At 44.0% G+C, this 25,261-nt stretch overlaps 1 protein-coding gene across 50 annotated transcripts in view; it reads right to left on the bottom strand.

The window, feature by feature from the left end:
• The window catches only part of RIMS1 (regulating synaptic membrane exocytosis 1), a 382,988-nt gene that overhangs the window by 55,594 nt on the left and 302,133 nt on the right, over nt 1-25,261 (bottom strand). For 41 of the 50 annotated variants that reach the window (XM_053286849.1, XM_053286844.1, XM_053286835.1 and 38 more), the window contains 3 exons: nt 22,519-22,631; nt 6,821-6,987; nt 744-887 (listed from right to left, as the gene is read on the bottom strand). In XM_053286849.1, coding sequence (XP_053142824.1) covers nt 744-887; nt 6,821-6,987; nt 22,519-22,631 — 424 coding nt within the window. The remainder of the gene's footprint in view (nt 1-743; nt 888-6,820; nt 6,988-22,518; nt 22,632-25,261) is intronic. The other 9 variants (XM_053286859.1, XM_053286860.1, XM_053286825.1 and 6 more) reach the window with 1 other exon arrangement.

The raw sequence follows: 25,261 nt of genomic DNA, 5'->3' as shown, positions 1-25,261 counted from the left end.
CAAAAATGTTGGGATTGTAGAAAAGCGGATTTTCAAATTGCACTGGAGTCTTGTATTCTTGCAAATGGTAATTTCACCATTTGCTCTGTTAGACCAATAAGGGGAACCATCTGAATTGTTCTGAACAATTAACAACCCATTCCTAATACTGAACAATCTCATTCACAGTAAGTAGGCACAACACACAGAGACACAAAGACACCCCTCGATAATATAAAAACATTTTTATGGTTTGGGGGAATCAAATGGTGCTAAACATTATCAGGGGTGAAGATTTCCCCTCTACAGCATTCAAGGAGTTCCCCCTCATTTTACTGAATCCCTCCTCCAAGCCAAATAACCCCATCAACCCCCACTAAAAATATTAAGTGAGGAGTTGCTCCTCAAGTTCCTCCCCTACCTGCATCGCTGAACATTATGAAGTGCTGAAGGATGGCTACTCTATCTGTAAGAATGGGAGCTCACATTTCTGTCCTTTCTGACATTGTACAATTCTGTTGAAAACTAGGATACCCGGATGCAACAGAACTAAAATTATGTTGTGAAAACACCTACAGAATTCAGAACTGTTAAAATGAAAATTAGAAAATAAACTGCACATAATGAAGATATGTTTCCCCTGCTCTTATCTGTGAAGCAATACATAAATATAAGCTTGGTCATCGCTGAGATCCTCAAGCTATTAAAATAAGTATGAGTAGGATACTGGGAGAAAGACATAAGGGAAGGAAGCTAACCTTTACCTCACATCAGCAACAGTATGCCTTCTCCTTTTCTTGTCTTCCACATTCATTTTTTTTCCACTGTGCCCCGTCTTGTCATCTAATTCCCATGATATCCTTCTTTCTTTTTTGCCATCAGTTTTGCAGATCTCTAAGGACTTTGACCTTTCCACAGTCACAACATGAAGGCATGCAAAATTAAATAAAGAACTCAAAATGAAAATAAGGAACTACAGGTACTAAATCTACATTCACATGAAATTTCTAAACACTAAAAATGGGATGGAAGCATGATCAAACTTTGGATTTCAAAAAGAAATGCTATCTGAATAAGAATGGGAACCACAGCTTGCTACTTCTAAGAAAACATGGGTTGTTGTTTTTAATGGGAATAGACCTATTAACACTATGCCATTTAACTTTTACAATTAATTAAATAAGAATCCTTCAATAAACCATACAGGTTCTCCTATTGAACTGAGACTATTCAGCAGTTGTTACATTTCTAAGAAACAGAGTAAGAATTTATCCAAAATAATTGGTTGATATGCTGGTTTCTATATTTTTAGAAGGGACACAGCTAGACAGCTCTTCTGCTAACACAGCAGTTCTTAGAAATAGTAACTGACTCAGACAGATAGGGTCTACTAGGCAGTGATATTAAAAAAATACCTGGGGCTTAAAAAAAAAACCCTTACTACAGTAGTTACAAACACTGTAGATACATTGAGGCTATTCCTACAAGCATGCAAAACCGGGTTGGGAGCCCAGTGGCAGCAAACCCACCTAAGTAGCCACTGTCTGAAATGAGGTTAAGGGAGCAAGCGCTTCCTTAACCTCATTTTTGTAATTGTATGTCAAACAATTATACTGGCACACCCGCCTGGCACACTCAGGGGAGGAGGGGGATCCCCATAATGCACCGCACACTTGCACGTTGCATTATCAGAGCTCCGGGGGTGATGTGGTATGTAGCAGCGTGTCCCATCTCCCCAACTTCCGGAGCTGCCGGGAGTGCAGTCATTCGTCTGGGTGGGCGATCTGCCCACCCAGGGAAGAGAGCTCAGTCATCTACAGGGAGGGTGAGTCAAACCTGCTCTCCCCGCAGACCTGCACAGAGCTCTTCTCACTGATCTCGAGAAGCGGTCCATTGTTTCTATATTGTCAGGTTAGAAACAAGGATATTGCATGCAGAAACAAGCCTTTGCATGCAGAAATCCTTGTTTCTAACCTGACAAATGTTATGTGAATCATATATTTTTTGGGAAGAACTTTATCAAAATATTGTAAGAAATAGGTACATGCTTCAAATTACCATTTGAAAAAGAAATGCTGGCTGACGTCCAGACTAGAAGTGTGCTGATACAGCAGTGCTGACCTACAGACTACTACTGTGCTGTCACATGAGCAGGAGAAGAGCAGATTTTCTATCATTTCCCTCTGAAATCCACTGTCTATCATGAAAATATGTTTCCAAGGGCCACACGTACAATGGGCTTCCGAGGGAAAGGGAGATTGTAAAAAATCACCCCTTTCCCAGCTCGTGCAGTGGTGCAGTAGTAGTCTGGATCTTGAAAATGCTGCACGAACACAGTACTAGTTAGGATGTCAGCCAACTGAAGAACATTTTCTATCCATATTACAAGTTACATTCAAGACTGACTTGATCCCTTGAAGTCTTGAAAGAGAACTATCACTGATGATGCAGAATCTTTGCCTAGCACTTTGAATACGTTTCTAAAAAGGAACCCAATACTCCTTGATAATTCTATACTCACTTAACATTCCAAGACCATGAGCAATGAGCTAAAATGTGTGTATGATAGGATGCATCACTGGATGCACTAGCTCAACATCATGTTTAAGTGCGAATCAGCCTGAATCTTCAGCATGCCACAAAATTAGAAAGTGATGGGAGGTGGTACAGGATACTTATATATGGGTTTACTTAAGTCATATAATCTATCATGGTGCTAGATATGAATCCGGCAGTGGTAATATGGTGTTATAATATGTCTGACCTTGAAGCAGTCTAATAATGCAAACTTGCCCATTAACTTGCATGACATGCTTTTATGACTACACTGAGAAAACTAATCTGTGCACCATGCCCACTATGCGTATTTACAAGATTAATTTATATGTCTGTTGCTTCCAGATTGTCTGATTATTTTCCATACCAAGTACTACTAATGATGTTGTAAGGTGTTCTATCAGCTGACATGGGCACTGTTGTGTCCTCCTTGGGATAAGACTGACCAGCTGTGATAAAAGTAAATTTCTGTTGGGAAGGAGGAAGATACAGCAATTTTGTTGCAGCTCATTCTTAGTCATTCTCTTCTCAGCATATCTCAGGTTTACAAATTTTTACAAGATAGAAACTTGCTTAGTGTAACAAAAAGTTTTCCCTCATTGAACATGCAAATTTCAATATGAAAATTTAAAGTCATGAAACTCTAGCTCACCTACAGGAACTGCTCATTCTGAAACAGATAGGCAGCAGTAATGTCAGGAAAATGGCCATAGTGTTTACCTCTCCTTGCAAGGAGACACATGCATTTGTAGCAACAGTCACAGCAACATGCTTGAGAGCTCAGAGCACCCATGTCTGGTAATTTACCCAAGTTTCCATACCTTCCCTAACCACTGGCTGAGCTGCTTTGATGTCACAGATACCTAGAAGTCTTCTCATATCATTGAATCAGCTGCAGTGTCATCACAGAAGCCCTTAAGTAAAAGACTTAAGACATGACAAAGTACATAATTCAATATGAACCTAAGAAAACTAAGCTATGCTATAATGCAGTCTCAGCTTTTGATACTGAACCCCTAAAGATAAAAATGGAGATTTTTCATGGGTCAGTCAGTTCAGATGAAAGCTGGCCATCACACACAATGATGGCTGGGGATGTGCCCAGAGCACATCCATCCTAACATACTAACTTTAATTTATAATTACCTCACTGCTACCACATCCTAGTAATGATTAAGTCAAGTACCATCTATAAACATCTGGGCGATAGGAAAAGCTCTTGTAATCACTAAGAGGCTAATCTTATTTGCAACAGCTTCACTTGGAATCCTGCTTATTTTTGTAGTAAATCAATTGTTTTCTTTGTTTACAAGCTCTCTCAGAGTGTTTGACTGAAGAGGAGAGGGGGGGAGTCTCTAGTTCACACAGCTAGTTCAAAGGAGCGCAAAGCCTGCTATTTCCCCATTTAAAGTGGAACCACATTTTTATATTTGTCTGATAACAATATAAAGAGGGGACTGAAGATATTGCTCCCTTTCAGTCAGAAAAACCTGGTTAACTACAGAGCAGTTGGTGGCAGCGATACAATCTACCGGATATTTTTCTAGTTAATTTTAAACCGAGCTAGCCCACGAGGCTCAGAGAGGGATGACCCAGCGACAATTTTTTCCCAGCTGAGCTGGTGTGGTTCTATATATGCTACTCCTTGTCTCCTACAATCTTTTAAAACTCTTCTGGTACTGGTTTGGGATTGGGAAAGAGAAACCCATTGACTTATATTAGAGGATGATGGAACTCATCCTCTAATTTGATTCATTGAAATCGATGTGGTCCTTATCTCCAAATGTCTTTTACAAATCTCAAAACTGAATAAAGTATATATATTCTTGCCACAGCAAGAATGGTATTCAGTCAATTCCATGGGATTGTTCAGTTTTTGACATATGCATCGTGGGTACCTTTTCAGTTTCTGAAGCAAAATAAAAACTAAGAAAACCATTTGAGGTGGGAATAGATGATAAAAACTATTAAGGTGGCAATGGATTTTGATGGGAAGATTCTGGCTCACCATCTCCTGGAAACATATTGGTGTCACCAAATGATTGTGATCTTGCCATGTGTCTGTGATGTGAGATGATGACTGATTTATCAGACACTGGGATATTCAGTTATCATAGTTAATGTACATACAATAATTTCATGGTGGCTCCACCATATAAGTCAGCTTTCCCAATAATCATTAGAATATACCTATTCTGAATGAGGTTTGCTATTTATACTGAGTAAGCATGGAAGAGGGCTTACTGAAAGCAACATCACATTAAGGGCTGACTTGCACAGTATTTATGCATGAAGCCAGCATAAATACACCTTTGTGGAATACTCTAAGTATTGAGATTATGATTAGTCATATCCTGGAAAATCTACAAAAAGCAAGTAAATCTAAGAGGTGGAAGGCCAAAATCTCATTATTAGTTAAATACATACTGGAACATTCACAAGACCTGTCACTACACTACGAAAACAACTCTCAATGGCTTAATGTATAAATAAAGTGAGCTGATTAATATCTAAGGGGAATTCTGATTATTAATAAGACATAGGAATATGCATATGCAACTGATGACATATAGCACAGAACTAATACTTGCTGCTACTATTGTCCTGGTACAAGTGTGGCTCCTTACAGTTCTAGGACTATAGTCACCTAAACATATTGCTTCTGCCCAATCCAGCCTCTGTAACCCATATTATCACTATTATTGAAGAACAACATGAAGGCAGTTAGGAGCTCTTTATATGTTACCCTAGACATGTGGGAGCTGTTATCCCACAACTAGCTCCTATACAGCTTGGCTGATGTTTAAATAACAGTCAAGTGACTGGGAGCGAGTTGGGTTGGTGCTACCCACAAAATCCGCATAGTGTCAAAAGGGCTGTACCAGTTCTGTAGGAAAGACCCAGACAATTGTCTCCATCCACAGGCCTGGGCCATTTAAATATTACCTCCACCACATGGAAGATACTCACAGAAAACTGATTCCTTCCCATCCCAAGTAGCTAAAGTAACACATAAAGGACCTCAAAGATGTGTCTGAAAAGGGGTAATATGGAGTATCTCTGGAAACAATATAAGCATGTGTAATATATATACACAAACATTACAAGTGTGCATTTGGTTCATAATTGAATGAGGTCTACTTCGTTCAATTTAAATTTCTCACAAAGTGAATGTGATGTGCAGCAAATGCAAGTGTTTGTTTTCAGAACCCCATGTGTTATTCATTCAGTATTTGGTGCTCCTTATCTTGTTCAATGGCACATCCTTTGCACAGCTGCCTCCACCTTTTTCCAATAATGCCCTGGACTGATGCGGCATCTGGGCAGTGTTGGAAAATGAAATGGTGGGCACCAGGAGGTGCCTGTGCAAAGGACTTCAAATGCCCACTGCAGCCATAGGGGACAATGGAAACCAATACGAAAGAAAGAATAAAGGAAACAAGGCAAAACAACAAATCTGAGTAATGAAACAACAACAACAACAAAAACCGGTATAAGCAAAAAAATTAACAAATGAATAACTAAATGAAAACTGTTTTTCATAAAGAAAATGAAATGAATAATGAATCAAAAGAATTTTCTTGCTCACCCCTAGCAGATATTTCATATACCGTATTTTACGGACTATAAGACGCTACAGAATATAAGACGCACCTTAATTTTAATCCAGTTTTTCAGAGTTTTAACATATTAAACTGTTAAAACATATAAGACGCTCCTGAATTTTGGCGGATATTTTTCAAGGAAAAAAGTGAGTCTTATAGTCCATAAAATACGGTAGTTAAGTGACTTGTGTCACAGCTGAAACCGTCTAGAATCACTGCAGGACCTCTCAACTGCATTATGAGAAAAAGGCTTCACATGGAGGCACTATTTATTATTTTTTTTTAAGGCAAAATTGAGTTTTTAACAGCAGTTCTGAAACCTTTATTTCCAGAGTTTCCCAGACGGTGCACTCCTACGAAGTACCCAACCACATTTAATTTCATGCTCATTATACATGCTCAAAAAATGATTGCTGTGGGTTTACAGTGATCAGCTCAATGAAAGCTTGAGTCTCTAGCTGATAAAATATTTACTGCTGCTGAGATTCAGTTTTGCTGGTTTGTTTAACTGCTTGGTAAGTTATAATAATCCAAAAGAGGTTTTTTTTGTTTGTTTGTGTGTGTGTATTTTGCATCTGGGAATTCTCATTTGTATATATTATAGAAAAATATATACAACTGCAGCTGTCATATTTCAGTCAAGAAAAATTGACTATTTTAAAACTATATTGCAAACTCACCTGATTCTGCCCCTAGGGCGCTCTGATTGCTCTGACATAAAGCTTGTGCTGCTGAGGCGTGAGGCACTGCTGGTACGGGAAATGGCTGACACATCACTGACATCACTATCTGATGATTTGGCAGAGACGTTATCACAACTTCTGTACTGATCTGCTTGTATATTATACTAAAGATTAAAAAAGAAAGCGTGAGTTCTCTTGACACAGTGTGAAAAAATAGATTCAAAATATTACAGTTCACAGTTGTGGCACAGATAACTTCAGATAATGTCAGTCATTTTTTTTTATAATTCTTGGAAGAAACTCAAGAGTAGACAGTTTCATGCAGCCCTGCTAGCTGAGGGACTAACTCTAGGAAGTCACCACAACAGATGACTTTGGAGTTGTAAAAAACTGCAATTAATGGACTTTGGGGTAAAACGTTTTAAAAGTCCTCCAAGTGCTTCATACTCACAAAGGACTCCTATGAAGTTGCTTTGTATTCAAAAAATAGACAAGTAGCATTGTGCCAAGTAGAACCACAAGGTGATATTTCCATTCTCACAGTCCACAATGACCTGACATTGTTAATTTCATTTGGCAAGGCCAGCATTTTAGCATACTGAAAACTTCCATGGCTACACATAGCTAAGGGGCGTTAAACTATGATAAAATCAGCTTTAGAGCTTTTTCATCCATTGTAGACTAAACAGATATTGTAGCATCCATTAGATATGACTCAGGCATGAGCTTTGTTGGGTCAAGGGGAAACTGAGGCTGGCTATCCATACCAGGCTCCCCAAGCAGCTTATTGGAAAGAGTTAGAAATACCGCTTCCACACTGCTCTTAGCTAATACCTCTAGGCCATGTTATTTCAATAAAGCTGTGGCCTATATAATCCCAGCTATCAGCATCCACCTCTGTCTGACGCTCCTATCTGCAACAAGCTATGTCTTTTTATTCATCCAGGTTTTAGCTGCTTCTAAGTATGCTTCTCATACTCATTACAGTCCACACTTGGTGAAAAAAGAAATTAATGTAATTAACTGACTTTCCTCACTAAATTATTAAAATGTTAAGAACTACAAATCAAGCACACTCACACTGAAACATTTCAGTTAACTAAAAAACAATTCCTCAAATCTGATTATAACGGTTAGCTAAGTTCAAGAATAGAAGAAACCTGCTCAAACAATTTTGCCACATTAAATAGCTTCACCCCTGAAGAAGAAACATGAGTTGATACAAACTGGTTGTGCAGGGGCGTAGCTAGGGGAGAGGAGGCCAGTGTTCACCCCTCTACCCGGTGGCCACCAGAGTGAGGAAGATACTGAAGAAAATATTGTTTGGTCTAGGACCGTAAATAAAACTTAACTTGAATGAAGAAAATAAGGAGGGGAGGACCTGGGGTGCCCTCAGGAATGGGGGGGGGGCTGGGTTCTTTGTAGACATGTGCCAGGGGCGGAACCACCATTGGGCCAACGATTTCAAAGAACCAGGGCTGCACCCAATCAGCGGCCGCGCCTCATGGCCCTGACATGCCCCCAGCATCTGACGTCAGACGCAGGGGTGCTGGTTTAGATTCCAAGCAAGGATCGCATGGCCCCTTCAGGAGTTGAACTCCAACTCCTGAACGGAGCCTCAAGGCTCCGTTCGGGAGCCAGACCATGCCCCCCGCATCTGACGTCCCCCACGTCTGACATAAGACACAAGGGGTGGGGTCAGCGGGGCCGCCCCCGCAGCCACACATGGGCCGCTGGTGGTCAGGCTCTGCACCTGCCATGTGCACAAACCTGTTCAGAGGCCCTTTTATGGGCCTCCAAACAGGTTTGAAAGACCAGTGTTTCTGCTGGTTTGAAGGTGGGGGGGGATACCTTTAAGGACTGGGGAGGGTGCACTTATCCACCCCCACACACACTGCATTTCCCACATTAGCACTGCAGTTTAAAAGAGTCCAGCGAGGCGGTAGCATACCTCCCTGCTGCCCCATTGTCTCTTCGGACCAGAAGTGACTGGAAATACCCAGTGTGTGTGCACACGCCCAATGTGTGTGCGAGTGAGCAAAATGAGCACATGCACATGCCCGACATGCACACACGCTCTGGATACTTCCAGTCACTTCCGATCTGAAGAGGCAACGGGGTGGCAGGGAGATACGCTGCTGCCCCACCTGACTCTTTTAAACTGCAGCACCAGTGGGGGAAACATGGTGGGGGAGTGAGTGCACCCTCCTCAGTCCTTAAAGATATCCCCCCACCTTCAAACTGCCCGCCGGTTCCATGCACATCCTTAGTTCTTTGAACCCATCTGCTCAATTATAGCTGCACCCTCTGGATGTGTTAGGTGGAATAAACTTTTATACACATGGAAGTCTTTTGCTGTTTTATACATTAGGAATTCTTGTTGTTGAATGTGACAACATAATAAGATTATTCTCATGTCATGGTGGGCAGGGTGGGAGTAGGGAGGGTTTCACCTACTCTCCCCCTAGACTATCTGTCCTTCCATCTTTTGCACACCGCTGCACACCCACACAATCCATGCAGCTCCATGTAGCAATGATCAGTGGAGGTCGGAACTAGTTTTCCTGGCCTCCAGCAATACAACAATGCACCATGCGATGAGTGCAGATCCTTGGGGGATTCCACTGGGAATTGGGCACTCTAGGTGCCTGACTCTGTGCATGCTCGGGCTACGTGCAGCCCGAGCATACACATGGCCCTGGCACCCTCTAACCCAGGTAAAAGCCTGAGTACAAAAGTCAGGCTTGCTGCGGTGACAGCACCAGGATTGGCCTCAATGCTGGCAGTGCACACGAGCAGCCCTACCCAGGGCTAGGGTAGGGCTGTTCATGTGCACAGCCTCAACATGTCATGAAAGAAAAATATGTGCAGTTCCAGCACTGTCAAGGACTGGATCCTTTAGGTTTCAGTGCAGATACCTTCATCAACTGGCAAATCTAAACTGGTTAAATAGACATGGTCCTTCCTTCCTTCCTTCCTTGTCCCATACCCTGATTGGCTGGAAGTCACATATATAGGAACTTAAGAAGAAGGGTCCTCATCACTGTTCCCTCTAACAGTAATACCCAGATGTTGTTCACTACAACTCCAAGCATCCCCAGCTGCAGTGGCTGGGGATTCTGGGAGTTGTAGTCAACAACATCTGGGAATCCCTGTTAGAGGGAACACTGGTCCTGATGGATCAGATCAAGGGTCCATCCCTGGATGGACCCTTGATCTGATCCATCAGGACCAGTGTTAAGGGTGGGTGAGCTAGATGGTCAGCCAGAGTGCCTACCTGAAGGGGTATTTTGCTGAGCTTGCACAAGCCACACAACTTGTCAACACTGAAACTAACTGGCAGCACAGGCACCAAAGGCACCTTTTGCCCGAGACGCTATCTAAGGCAACTTGTCTTTCTATCTAGTCTATATAACCATATAAGCCTTTCTGAGTGAGTCTTAAACACTGAGGTGAATCTCACCTCACTTTCTGAGTCTTAAAGTCTTAAACACTGAGGTGAGTCTCATGATCAGTAAGACTTGCTGGAAGGGGGTTTGTGGGGAGAGCAGGCTCAGCTCGCTCTCCACGCAGAAGATCAAGTCGGCAGCCCTATGTCATGGAGCTGGCAGGGGCTGTGAGGATTGGGGGCTGTGCAGCCCCGGAAGTTAGCATCGGGGGCCATGCAGCCCCTAGGATAGACCCCCGAGCCAGGGAGGCTGCTTCCAGCCACCTGATCAGGGGTCTACTCGTGTGTTGCTGCACGCCACGGCAACACACAAGCAAAAGGAGGTTAATGGAGCGCTCACTCCGTTAACCTCGTATTAGGGGAGGGGTATTTACGGTGAGGCTAAATTTAGGGCGCAGCTTCTGTTGCAGCACATGGTTGCCCAAAAGCGGGCGAGGCTCCCTTAGCCCACTTTTGGGCGATTGTGAGATTTGACTCATTGTTGGCAACAATAGCCAAGGACTACTTCACTGCTCTTTGTTTGAACTTTCTCAGCTCCTGTCTCCCCTTAACTGTTCCACACATCACAACACAACATAGAAGTCATTCACACAATCAAAAATTGTGTTCTGTGTTGGTTTGGGAGTTGTATGTGCTCCCAGTTTTCTGTTGTGTGGAAGCAAGGTAAGAGGAAAACTTAGGTAGCCTTTTCTCCTGCCTTGCTTCCACACAATCACTTCTACCTAGGTTTTCCTCCTGCACTGCTTTCACACAACCAAAAACTGGGGACACACACAGCTCCCAAACCTGGGTAGAACAAAGATGTGGAGGCTATTCCCTCGATTGCTCAAAAACGGGCTAAGGGAGCCCAGCCCGCTTTGGGGTGATCGTGTGCTACAATGAGAGCTGTGCAGCTCCCAGCAGCTAGCCACAATAAATCCCTCTCCTCTTAAATGAGGTTAATAAAATGATTGCTCCATTAAACTTGTTTTTGTGCTCTTATGTTGCTGTGGTGCATGAGGCACAAGAGTAGACCCCCAGCCAGGAGGCTGCAAGCATGACAGTGACAATGTTCATGCCTTGACAATGTTCATGCCTTGTAATATTTATCTAAGCTTTGTTTTAGAGTTTAAGATGGACAACTTTGTTGTCATAAATTGCTATCATACTGTGCCAATTATGGCTTCTTTCACAGAAAAATGCCAATTTACTTACATATCAATACTGTGGGAAAATAGTGCTGATCCACAGTCAAGCAAACCATTTAGCTGGCAAAGCAATTTTGTGGTGATATTACCTGCACAAGAACTGCCAAAAACTTTCATAAAATAAACAAAGCACCAGAAAAAACCCTAATTTATTAATACTAATTTATTAATATTAAATTACTACCTATTTTTTTATGATTCCATGACAAATAAAACCAAAACCAAGAATTTTACAATAGTTTTAGACTCACCCTCAGACCTCTCTCTCTCTCTCTCTCTCTCTCTCTCTCTCTCTCTCTCTCTCTGTATGTATGTATTTGATTTGTATACCGCCCTTCCAAAATGGCACAGGGCAGTTTACAATTAAAACAAACCACTAAAACAGTAAAGAGCTAAGACAAATTAAAAAACAATATAACAATTAACAATTTAAAAACATTTTAAAACAACAATTAAACAATTACAGTAATTTAAAAAAACCCAAATCGGGTTTTGAATTTTAAAATAAACCAGAAATTAAAAACCCCACAATTTAGGAAGCTGAGAAAGCTTGGGTGAAAAGAAGGGTTTTCAGGTGTTTTTTGAAAATTGCCAGAGATGGGGAGGATCGCATCCCAGCAGGGAGCACATTCCACAACCTTGGAGCAGCGACCGAGAAGGCCCGTCTCTGTGTCGCCACCAAATGAGTTGGAAGTAACTGTAGGTGGACCTCCTCAGATGACCTCAATGGGCGGTGGGGCTCATAATAAAGAAGTTGTTCTCTTAGGTACCCAGTGCCTAAGCCGTTTAGGGCTTTGTAAAGTTATAACTAGCACTTTGTATTTTGTCCGGAAACCTATTGGCAGCCAGTGTAACTCCATCAGTAAAGGAGTAACATGGTCTCTCCGAGATGGCCCAGAGACCAACCTGGCTGCCGCATTCTGAACCAACTGAAGTTTCCGGACTACGTACAAAGGCAGCCCCATGTAGATCACATTACAAAAGTCAAGTCTGGAGGTTACCAGCAGATGTACCACAGTTTTGAGGTCATTGATCTCAAGAAACGGGCGCAGCTGGCGTATCAGCCAGAGCTAATAGAAATTGCCCCTGGCCACCGCCTCAGCCTGAGAAACCAGGGAGAGGTGTGAATCCAGAAGTACTCCCAGACTGCGAACCTGTTCCTTTTGGGGAAGTATGACCCCATCTAGAACAGGCAGATCAAAATTGTCTCTAGAGTTCTGACCCCACACAATAAGTACCTCCGTCTTATCTGGATTCAGTTTCAGCTTATTCTCCCTCATCCAGCCCATTACTGCTTCCAGGCAGGCATTTAGGGAGGATATGCCAGCTCCTGAAGAAGTTGACATGGAGAAGTAGATCTGGGTGTCATCAGCGTACTGGTAACATCCAGCTCCAAATCCCCTGATGATCTCTCCCAGTGGTTTCATGTAGATGTTAAAAAGCATTGGAGAAAGTACGGAGCCTTGAGGGACACCATACTTAAGCTCAGATTTTGAAGAGCAACAGTCGCCAATCGACACCATCTGGAATCTATCCAAGAGGTAGGAGCGGAACCATTGTAAAACAGTGCCTCCCACTGTCAACACCCTCAGATGTTCCAGAAGGATACTATGGTCAATAGTATCAAAAGCCGCCGAGAGATCCAAAAGGACCAATAGAGTCACACTTCCTCTGTCAATTGCCAATTGGAGATCATTCATCAAGCCGACCAAGGCAGTCTCCACCCCATAGCCCGCCCGAAAACCGATTTGAAATGGGTCTAGATAATCAGTTTCCTCCAAGACCGCATGGAGCTGAGAGGCCACCACCCTCTCAATTACCTTGCCCAGCCATGGGAGGTTGGAAACAGGCCTATAATCGCTCAACTCTGAGGGATTTAATGCAGGCTTCTTTAGAAGAGGTCTAATGATTGCCTCCTTAAGACAAGGAGGCATCATGCCCTCCCTCAGAGAAGCATTTATGATTTCCACCAGGCTGTTTACAACAACCTCCCTGCTAGATCGAACAAGCCATGTTGGACAAGGGTCAAGAGAACAAGTGGTAGGCCTCACCGATCCAAGCAGCTTGTCCATATCCTCAGGAGTCACAAACTGAAACCGATCCAATCGAATCACATAAGTGGAGTCGTTGGGCACCTCCAGCTCAGACATCAAATTAATTGTGGAGTCTCCATCTAGGTCGGCCCGAATCCGATAGATTTTATCTGCGAAAAACTCTTTAAACACATCACAGCAGGTAACTGATGACTCCAAATTCTGGTTCAAGGGAGGGGGGGAAGATACTAATCCCCTCACAAACCTGAACAACTCCGCTGGACGTGAATTCACAGAGGCAATACGGGCAGAAAAGAACCGCCTCTTTGTCGCACGTATTGCCTAAGCATAGATCTTTAGATGTGCTCTATGTCGCAATCTGTCAGATTCGAATCGAGTCTTCCTCCACTTGCGCTCCAGTTGCCTACCTTGCCATTTCAGCCCCCAAGGATCTTCTGTATACCAAGGGGCCAATTTTGAAGCGGGTCGGAGGGGATGCTTGGGAGCAATTGTGTCTACTGCCCTGGTGAGCAAGTTGTTCCAATTCTCAACCAGGGCATCAACAGGATCACCAGCAAAGACAACATTAAATCCCTCCAAGGCTTCTTGGAATCTTAATGGATCCAATAACCTCTTCGGGCGGACCATTCTAATGGGCCCCTCGCCCCTGCGGAGGTGGGAAGTAGTTGTAAGTCCAACTTTAACCAGATGGTGGTCCGTCCATGACAATGGGGAAATCACAGGTGTCCTCACTCACGGAACACCACCCTGATCAGAGTAAAATACCAAATCAAGTGTGTGACCTGCAATATGCGTCGGTCCAGAGACCACTTGGGATAGGCCCATAGTTGTCATGGCCGCTATGAACTCCTGAGCTGCCCCGGACAGATTGGTCCCAAAATGAGCATTGAAGTCCCCCAGCACCAAGAGTCTGGGAGACTCCAACGCGAGTTCCGCGACAAAGTCCGTGAGCTCAGTAAGGGATTCCGCTGGGCAGCAGGGTGATCGGCACACCAACAGAAGTCCCATGTATGCTAAAAAAGGACAATGAAAGAAACTTCAGAGTGATTGTTTTATTCAAACAATCATGTTAAAGATTATTTGGCGACATACTAAAGATTTGGAGAGTGAGCATTAATTTTAAACCTGATTATATATATTGAAAATCTTTGTCTTTGGTACAGACAACACACTACACAGACAAGATGACCTATTTGTATACTGGAGACTGTGCTTTATTTTAAAAATGTATGCAATTTTAAAGATATATAAATTTTTATCATCTCAAAATGCGGGAATTAAATTCTGATTCTGAAATCTTGAGCCAGGTCTCACAATCAGTGAGACCCGGTTTGGTGGGGTGAGCAGGGAGGGAGCACTGGGTGGCTGTATCAGCTGCCCACACGATTGCTGGATCTGTGATGGAGCCGGTGGGGGCTGGGGGAAGTGGGAGCCGATTGACCCCCGCAAGCTCCAGCATGCCCTGCGCGAGCGCGTAAGGCATGCTGGGGAGACCCGCTGGAGCTGGGAGGTGGCTTTTCACCTCCTCTCCGGGGGTCTCCTCATGAGTAGCTGTGCCGCGGAGCCGTGCCACGGCTACTCACAATCTGATAGCCCGGGTTTGCAGAGTGCTCACTAAGGGCTAAGGGGCGGGCTACTTGAGCGGGTTAGATGCTCAAGAACCACCAGGCTCGCAGCCAAGCCTGGTGGTTCTCACGACTGAAGAAAATCAGGCTAGCGGAGGCTAGCCCGATTTTCTTCAATTGTGTGAATAGCCTCCTTGTCTCTTCTTAAATCAATGGCAAATTTGATTTCAGTGGACTCAAGTTTATAGCCAATGAACTCAATTTCCACATTACCTTTCGATCTATGGGGGGTTACATGCTGGAAAAGGTCCGTTATTAGGAAGGAGTAGGAGAATAGCAGAATCATAACCTTTATACAGATCTTGATGTGTGCATGCAGAACTTTTTGTTCACAAGAATATAAAGGAAGAAAAGGACCTGATTTACAGAAGTACTGTATGGTTACAGTAGTACATATTGAGGCTATTCTCATGAGCAGTAGGAACCAGTCTAAGGGAGCCCAGCCTGGTTCCTGCTGCTTGTGTGCAGCAATGGGAGCCCTCAGTGGCAGCTTGGTGGCAAACCACTTAACCCGGGTTTCGGGCATGAGAGCACCCAAAATCTGGGTCACAGGATCGTGTGTTGCCGCAGCGCAGCAACTCATGAGTAGCTCCCCTGACAGGGAGGCCGTAACAACAACTCACGAGTAGCTCCCCTGACAGGGAGACCATAACAAGCCTCCTGGGGTTGAAAGGCTCCCCAGAATGCCCCATATACTCGCACAGGCCATTCTGGGACTTCCAGGGGTCAGGAGGCCCCCAAATCCCACCACCCCAATCATCTCCATAATGGAGCAAGTAATCGTCTGGGCAGCTGATTCGGCCACCCAGGAAGAGCTCCCTCCTTGTCTGTGGGGAGTGAGTCAAGCCTGCTCTCCCCCCAAACCCCCTTTAGGCTCTCCACACTGATCATGTAGAGAGCCTTAAAATGGGTGAATTGAGGCAGGACCATTTGAGGCAGGACCTTACACTAGCACAAAACTTGGGTTCCAACTTGGGCAACTGTAGGTAGCATGCCTCATTTATTTCAAGAGGAACTTCTGAACAAGGGCTCTTGCACCGTGCAATAGGGCACCACCCCTGCTTTTAGCACAACTGAGCTACCCTCTTGCGCTAGTGCAATGGCGCTTGCTTCCCATGTGGTTGCTCTGGATATCAGCCATTGAGACAAGTCTCATGATCAGTGAGACTCGCCAGAATGGGATTTAAGGGGAGAGCGGGCTTAGCCTGCTCTCCCTGCAGATGATCAGAAGGCAGCCCTGGGCGGCCAAACTGGTCGCCTACATGACTTCCGGCTCTGTCACAGAGCTGGCAGGGGCTGCAGGGATCGGGGGCCATGCGGCCCCCAGAAGTTCCAGGATGCCCTGCACAAGCACACAGGGCATTATGGCAAAGCAATCTTTACTATGGTCTTTGACCAGCATAAAGGTTACATGAACCAAAGCAAGAATCTGAATCACAGTTCTTAGGTGCAAGTGAGTGATCAATACTTTTCAAAGGTTACTCAGTGACTTCATTCAAAACAAATCGTTCTCAATGGGCATTATGGAGAAACTACCGTGCCTGGGAGGCTGCTTGCAGCCTCCCGGTTGGGGGTCTACTCGTGTGCCGCCGCACTACAGGAACACACGAGCAAAAAGAAGACGTTCACGGAGCGCTCGCTCCGTTAACCTTGTCTTAGGGGAGGGGTATTTATGAGGGTTAGTTGCAGGGAGCCGCACAGCTCCCGTTGCAGCACACAATCGCCCAAAAGTGGGCTAGGCTCCCTTCGCCCACTTTTGGGTGATCATGAGAATCGCCCCGTTGACTTCTAGTCTGCTGCTCATTATTGTAGAGGCTGCCAGCTCTTCCTGAAGCTCTTCCTGAAGACCCACCCCCATTTTCCATAACATCAAGCCAGTAAAACCTGCAGGTTTGCTTTCCATATTCACCTGGACACTGATGCCAATTCCTGGAGACTCTAGGCCAATACGCATACAAGGTATCTGCTGCACACATGTTTGAATTGTACTCTGCAGAGGCATTTGGTTGATTTAATAATGCTAATCCACAGAAAAGCTATGGGTCATAAAGCTATTAATGATTCAATATACTGTAACTTCACGGAACAGACACTTTTAAGACCCCTTTCTACATATACATACATGTGCTTTTATCAACATGGTTACCACTTTTTTTTTGCAGTTGCTTCCACACTGATCTTACAAAGGCTTACACTCAGATGAACCTCTTTTGCCTGACCCCTGGGAAGGCATCTCTTTTGCAAAGTATGTAAATAAGGCATCAAGACAGACTATAATGATGGAAGCCTTATGTATACCTGGACTAGCATGGGAGATACTGCAGAGACAAGGTTAACCACACTGGTAAAAGTTAGTAAAGGTACCTAAGGCTTTTAAATTCCTTATTATTCCAAAGCTTCATGTTTCATTTTGCTCATGGCCACCATTGTGCTGCAAGTACTGTATTTGCCTGTCTCATTGTTTGTAAGTTTTAGTTTTATAATAGGGCTATCAAAAATAATTCCAGGTACTTATTATGCAAACATAGAAGATGAAACATACATAGATCCTAAATCTCATAATAAAATAAACTTATATACCAAAATGGTCACATCAAGCTTTGTGTGGTACCCATAAGAAAGCGACATTTATCTCATTTTGACCAAACACGTGTTTGGGAAATTCCCCTTCTGCATATTAATATATATAGAAATCAGATATTAGAGTACTCTATAATATCACACCAGGAAACAGAAACCAGAGTGAGGATATCCAGATGAAGGGATGTGATTCTCATTGTGATCTGGTAATAAGATTCAGTCCGGAACATAGCAGAAAGAAGGCTAAACCTGAACCTCATGTCAGACACTGTGACTGTTTTCACACAATCCTGGTAGTCCTGGTCAAAGAAGAGCTGGTTGTGAGAACACTGATTTCCTAGGCAATCCTGATCAAACCACATTTAACCAGGGTAGATAACCCAGATGAGATCTTCCCCTCATCACAACCTATATATCTGCCAAGACATTCTTCAAGATGGTAGTGTGAGCATAGATTCATTCAAAAAAATTTAACTCCTCTAAACATTCAAAGAACTGTCAATTTTCTAGACACTCAGTGCCATTTCGAAGACTTGTCTTTTTCCCCAAAGAAGAAGGCCAGAGAAAAAGAAGGGGCTACAGCAAAGGAATATGGGAAAGAAGGGGAAGCCTGAAGCTTAGGAGTGGGAGGCTGGAGTCCTAAACTTTCCCCAAACACCCCCAACTGTACATTCAGTTGGTGGGATGTAAGGGTAAGTGGGGAAACGAGTTGTGAAGGGAGGCACCTGAACTCTCTGCCTCAGCCACACACCAAATTTGTCAGTCACGTGTTCTTGTTGGGATTTCCTACCCTCTTCCAGGAGACAGGGTTGTTTACCCAGTCAAACGGCAGTGTGCCGAGAGCAACAGGGGGCTCCAGATGCCAGGTTAACCCCAGCAATTACCTTCCAGAAGTCAAGAAGGGCTCAGAGAGACATGCAACGGCTGCTGGGGGGTGGGCGGGGGCAGCCCAAGAGGCAGAAGAAGGGTGGGGATGGAATAGCGATGATATCATCGCCACAGCTGCAAACGGGGGTAGAAAGGCTCATGAAGGGGGTGGAGTTGTTGAACCCTTTGGAGGCCAGGGATTGGGTGGCCAATCCACTTGCTTGGCCAGGGAAGGAGGAGCAAGCTGGAAGTGGGGAGGGGTGTCCTAAAGGTAGGGCTTTATTTAAGGCAGGGGCTGCTGAAGGTTAGAGGATCAGCAGGGATGGGGTTTGTTGGTCTAGTGGACTTCCAGAGAGGAGCTGAGGCTTTTGGCTCCCACTGATGGAGGAAGGAGTGGACTGAATATATGTCCCTTCTCCCCCAACTCTGAGGCAATGCCCGTGCCTATAATTTAGTGCAAGATGGTGGAAAGTTTATCTAGAGAATTCCTCCTCCCTAAACATGGACAGTTCTATTCAGTTCTGTTCTAACATGTAATGGCAACTGCAAACATGTTTACAGTCTCCCACACTTATAAATACTAGTTCCACACTCACAAATACTGGTTCTTCATAGAAATTACCACTACTGATTTCTTCCAAAACTCTGCAACCAATATCTTTGCATATATAACTACATACTTCATTAAATAATGAAGCTATTCACATGACCAGGAGAAATGGAGCTGAGGGAGCCTAGCCTGCTTTCTCTTGGTAGTCTGCTGCCACGGGAGCCGTGCGACTCCTGGCAGCAAACCACCTAAAGTACCCCTCCCCTTAAACAAGGTTAGTGCTCCGCTAACCCCTTTGGTTGCGTGTGTGCTGCCGCGGTGTAGTTCTGTGCCTTGACAACACACGAGGAGACCCCCGCCGGGAAGCTGCAAGCAGCCTCCTGGGCTCGGGAGTCTCTCTAGGATGCCCCGCACACTTGCACAGGGCATCCTGGGATTCCCAGGGGCCGCATGGCCCCTAATCCCCACAGCCCCTGCCAGCTCCATGACAGAGCTGGCAGACATGTGGGCGGCCGATCCAGCTGCTCAGCTACAAGCGGGGAGAGTGGATCATGAGAAGAGCTTCAATGTGATTCCTTTGGTATCTTTATCTTGAAAAAGCACTCCAAGCACATATATGCAAACTTCCTTGTCTGCAGACATAGCCAGCAAGTATGATATGGTAACTATCATAATGAAAACCTCACCTTATTTTTAATGGGTTGGATCCTAAAAAGTACCTTTTCTCCCCATAGCAGCATTCTTTGAAAAGAATTTTGAAAAGGCTCACCAGGCGGTTTGGGGACCCTCAGAAAAGAGTGGAAAGTGGCAGGAAGGCGGTGGGGGTGGGGGTGGAAATTCCCAGAAATCAGTCAGAGACAGCTTGTACAAGTGGGACCTCATTCTCAAGGGACTTGCTCTATTCCCGAGGGTCTTCTGTTGCTCAGGAGAGTCTTTTCAGGAGGCTACTGTGAGGCTGAGAAGGTGCAGAACTTCCCTAGGATTCCACCTGATGGCTTCTAATGGCTTCAGATGATCCTTGTCTGTGTTCTCTCTGACAGAGTAACTTGATTTGCACAGATTGTACCCAGCTGTAAGAACATTGACTTGGGAGTACATCCCAGTAATTTCAATAGAGTTTACTTCTAAGTAAACTTAGAAGCTCTCTACGTTATCACAAGGGAAAACTTTGCCTGGACTGTACCGCTTTAAAAAACTGTAAATCGTCAACTGGATGACTGAAAATGCACTCTTGTAAATAACAATGGGCAGGGGGTGGGAAGGTTCTAACCTAGATTTCTACCCAATGTGCAGTTTTCCATATGTAGGAAGAGCCTTGTTATATAACCCCCTGCCTGCAGTCCAAAGTGGTACAGTCCAGAAACAGTTTTGCAGTGTGATGAATGGTTCGTTTAGAAAGCCTCCGAGTGTTTCCAATTGTAATTAACATAAAACTAAGCTGAAAGACTAATATTCTTTATGATCCTTAAAAAAATGAAAAAAGCATTTTTTTCCATAACCAGGATAAAAACCTCTTGTGGATATGACCAGTTTGCATGTTCCTTTAAGTTGCTTTTAATCATTTAACTTAGCATTTTTGTTTCTACATGATATTTCCCACATATGAAATGCAAACATGGAATAATGTCGCAGTAATAGGCTTTTTGAAGAGTGACTGGTGTGTGTATTTGTGCTTTTTGCTAGTGAAGTATGCAGACACATGCACATGCACACAATACACATAGGAAACAAACAAACAAACAACAACAACAACAACAAACCCAGATATGGTATATTAAGGGCATACAAGAAACTGCCATGTAAGTCTAAATTGCTCCCAGTGAGTTTAATGGAAGCTCCATGTATGAATTTCAAGGCTAATATAGGTGCCATTTCTGTGGCTTTGGAAAAGTGCAACTGACATCCTGACTAATTAACTGCTTCTGCTTCTAGGGGCGGGTGGGGGTGTGAAAGGAGACCTTGTGCAATTCCCCCTGACCCTCCACAATGAGGTTCTGCTCTTGCAGAGCTCTTCCAGCATGTGGGGAGTCCTTTGTAGTCTAAAGGCTTTTGTTCAATTGTGCTTGCGCAAGGGGAGAAAAGGAGGCACAAGGCTCCAATCCATACCCTTGTAGCCCTAGAATGCTCCCATCCTGCAGCCTTGTGCTGGGGGATGGGCCTTTGTCCCACCCAACCCCCAGTGCAATCCTGAGAAGGACCCCAACTGGTCGGTGCTCGGCAGAGAGCAGGGACCACACGCTGTTTGAGCGGCTCCGTCACTTCCTCTGCCTTTTCTAGCATGGCCAGCTTCCCTCCCCTAGGTGCAGAACGGGTTTCAGCTGGTCCTTTTGGGGGCCGGGTAGGAATTTTTGCTCCTTGGCATATTGGTCAGGCTGGGGTGTTTTTTTGTTTTGTTTGTTTTGCCTACTCCGTTCTGTGTTTCCCAGTTATAGTTAGTTAGGTCAACCAGGCAGGTACAATGTGGACTGGGTGGAGGTGTACATGGGTTTGAGATCTGTGAGCACCCTTGGGCAGTTGGGAAAAGGTGGATTGGACAATTGGTCCCTAGAGGCTTGGCGGCTCAGGGACGTAGATTCGCTAGGAAACCTGATTCAGGGCTTCATACACCTTAATGGCTGCGCAGCTTGGGGAGTATGAAGGCCTAGGAGTTGCCCTGACCCTGACGGGCTGACATAAAGGAGGGAGGGAGGATGCCCATCTCACAGCTTGAAAATCAGAGTCAGGTTTTGGCTGTGATTATGATGGAACAATTCTATGACTGTAGCCAATATTCCAGAGAACCCTTAGCTGTACAAGTCTGACCTTTCCCAGCTTTTATACTGGGCTAGAAAATATTCTGAAAATAAGAACCAGTAACTGAGGCACTGAACATTTCAATTTGCTTAACAATTAAAACAAGCCTCATTGTTGCATTATGAAGAAGCAGCAAGAACCAACATGAAAGTGATTCACACATTTGACTCACATTCATGATCCTAGCATAGGTCCCAAAGAGGGAAGTCTGAAATCTCCCACATGGTTTGCTATGTAGGCATCAGAGTGAATAGAAAGGACAGATGTTACACTGGAAGCTTGAAAAGCAGATTGCAAGTCACTTGCACACCTGATCTTGTCATTGTCTTGTAATATCAAAAACCACCTTTTACTTTAGTTAATTTGAAGGCTCTCAAAATGTGCAAATCAAAATCTTGTAGTAAGTTAAGGAGTTCCTCATATACTGTGAAAATTGAATAGATGGATTTTTAACCTCAGTGTAAAACCAATATTTGTAGTGGATTCAGTTCACAGTTTCTTCCTAAATACTTCTGTGTTAAAGGTATGATCTCAAATCAATTTTAATCCTTCACCTTTCCAAATAAAGTATCATTTTAATACTATCTTTACCTTGATATATTGCTCACGATCAAGTTCTTGACTAGAACCAGACCCTGTTGTCTGATTATAACGATGCATTTTCATTTTCATCTGTCTCGTTCGTTCCTCCACTACTAAATTTGCTGTAAAAACACATAATGGAAGCCTATTAAAAGAAATGAAAAACTTTTGAAGGAAGAAATGATTTAGAGGCAACTTTGACCTTATTTCAGCCTGAACAATAAATATTCAAAACAACAACAAGCAAGGTGTTAACATAGAATGCAGACATGCCAATACTAATATTATCCATTGATCTGCTTGAAATATTTAGTTGACAAATGGTTTCCTACATATTAGTAAGTGGCACAGTAGATTATAAAACCAGGGGAAAAACCCTGTCCTAATTATTCTTTAAAGGGGACATTTCTTGACTTCATAGCGGTAAAATTGTAACATGCAATCTTAGCAAATTTAACCTGAATCTTTATTCAAAACAACACTATATGACATTTTCAAGGGTAACAGATGTGGGTTCCATACAATCCTTGCACCATTTTAAAAAAAATGTGCAAATTTTGTGCAATTTTTTGTGTGCAACTGGGCAGGACATGGGTGTGTCCCACTCAGTCTAATGCAGTTATGTAGGGCAACTGTTTGGTGCTGTACCCAGTTTGATTATGGAAGTTGAAATATATGGAGTTACATATAAAATATGTATTTTCCAATCATACCTCAAAAAATGTCAGCTTATCATATTAATTTGTGTTCATAATATCATCAATGAAAATAATGCCATACAGCATTTCATGGATAAAAAAAACCTCTGCTCCCAAGCAACTTACAATCTATAACAGACAGTGGAGAAAACAACAGAGGGAAGGAAGGGTAATAAGGGATACATGTAGGCAAATGCAGTTATACCTTTTAGAATTTTAATTACAGTTGAGGATAAGAATTAAAGAATTATGCCAAAGTCCCCAGCAGAAAAGTGAGTTTTGAGGACGAGATAAAGATGTGGCAGTGCATCCATGTTCAAGAAGAGAGTTCCAGTCATAGGGGGACTCAAAAGAGAATGGGCAGATGCATGATAGACAGCAAGAGACTTGTGGATGTTAACGGTTCAAGGGAGTTGCATTATGACTTTATTAGGGCAAGGAAGCCTTCCAAACTAGCACTTATTTCAGCAGGTGCCTAAAATGGACCTAAAGTTAATAACAAGCTTAATTATACGGCTTGTTGAAATGTATTGTCATTTCGCTTTAAAGGTCTTAATTTATTCATACATTTTATAACTAGAGAAATACATGGGAAAATTCATAGAAAGACTGACATGACTAAAACAATTATTTGCCACATAATTCCCATGGCTGGCAGCCCAATCCTATATAGGTTTACTTGGAAGTAAGCCCCTCTCTGATCAATGGGGTTTACTCTCAGGTGAGTCTGCCCAGGACCGCAGCTTCTAAGTATTATCACCTCAGTTAAAAAACAGAATTTAAAAATCACACGTAGAACTGACAAACTGCATTTCAGGAACACTTTCAAAAGGGTGAGAATCCCACTGAACAGCTCTTTGGCAGGGAAGGAAATCCACCTGAATAGCTGATTAGTACAACTGTAACCTATTTGAAAGGCATCCCCAAATACAGTCCCAGCAGTTGGTCTGAAAAGGGAAACTGCACACACACACACAACGTATTTGTGCATTCTGTACTCCATTCGTCTAAGGCTATGCACAAGAGAATGAAGCCTATTCAATCTGCGCCCACTTATTCATTTTATTTATTTATTTATTGTTAAATTTATATACCGCCTTTCATTAAAACAATCCAAAGGCGGTTTTTATATTTTATACCACTTTTCTAGAACATGCTTTACACAAAGCAGTGTGCAATTAATAAACTGCTCAAGAAATCCATATGAAACAAACAAACAAAACACCCCACAAATCAAATAACCCCCTTCAGAAGTTACTCACTCCCATGACGCTCACACTTACAGCTGTAAATGCAGGGAGGAAGTCCCACCCAGGAACTGCCACCCACCCCTTTCTGCTGGGCGTTCCCAGTTATAAAGCTGATTGTGTGGAGGGGAAAGTGCTGTTAACTGTCATAGCTGGCACTTCCATGAGCAGCAAATTTGGGCTATCCAGGTTGCTGCTCATGGAAGCGCCAGCCATCATGGTTATGCTGCTCCACCCCAGGGGTGGAACCACCATTGTGCGGGTCCCCCCGCCCCCCGCAAAGAATTTGGGCTGCTGTGCTCAGGGGCCACACCTAGTTTCCCAGACAACCCCCATGTCTGACATCAGACGCAAATGGCGTGGCCACATTAGCAAATGGGGCAGTGTGTTTGCAAGCAGCAGCACCGTTTTTGAAAGGCTTCGGCCGGCGCTGGGTTCCCAGCCTGACCGGGAATGTGTCTCTCTGCTATCGCAAGCAGGGAGCAGAGATGTGCGGCCCCATTTGCTAATGTGGCTGTGCCCCCTGTATCTGATGTCAGATGCAGGGGCATGGCTGGGCCAGTGGGGGCTGGCGGCGGAAGGCTGAACAGGGGCCACCAGCATCCTCACTCTGTCACTGCTTCCCCTTCACACAAACAGCTCCTGTCATTTTTGCAGCTGTAAGCATGAGCAGAGGTGCACTAACCCCAAGACCTAGGGGACCCGGCCCAGTCCTCCAAGGTCCAGGAGAGCCTCCAAATAGCTGGGGCAGGGGCCCTCTGGCAGCCCCCCTGTACCCACCCACCCCCAGGTCTGCTTTAAAAAAAC

The sequence above is a fragment of the Hemicordylus capensis genome, chromosome 1, assembly GCF_027244095.1.
Source record: "Hemicordylus capensis ecotype Gifberg chromosome 1, rHemCap1.1.pri, whole genome shotgun sequence".
NCBI lineage: Eukaryota > Metazoa > Chordata > Lepidosauria > Squamata > Cordylidae > Hemicordylus > Hemicordylus capensis.
The sequence above is the reverse complement of the archived record's forward strand: the minus strand, read 5'-3'. Positions and strand labels throughout refer to the sequence as shown.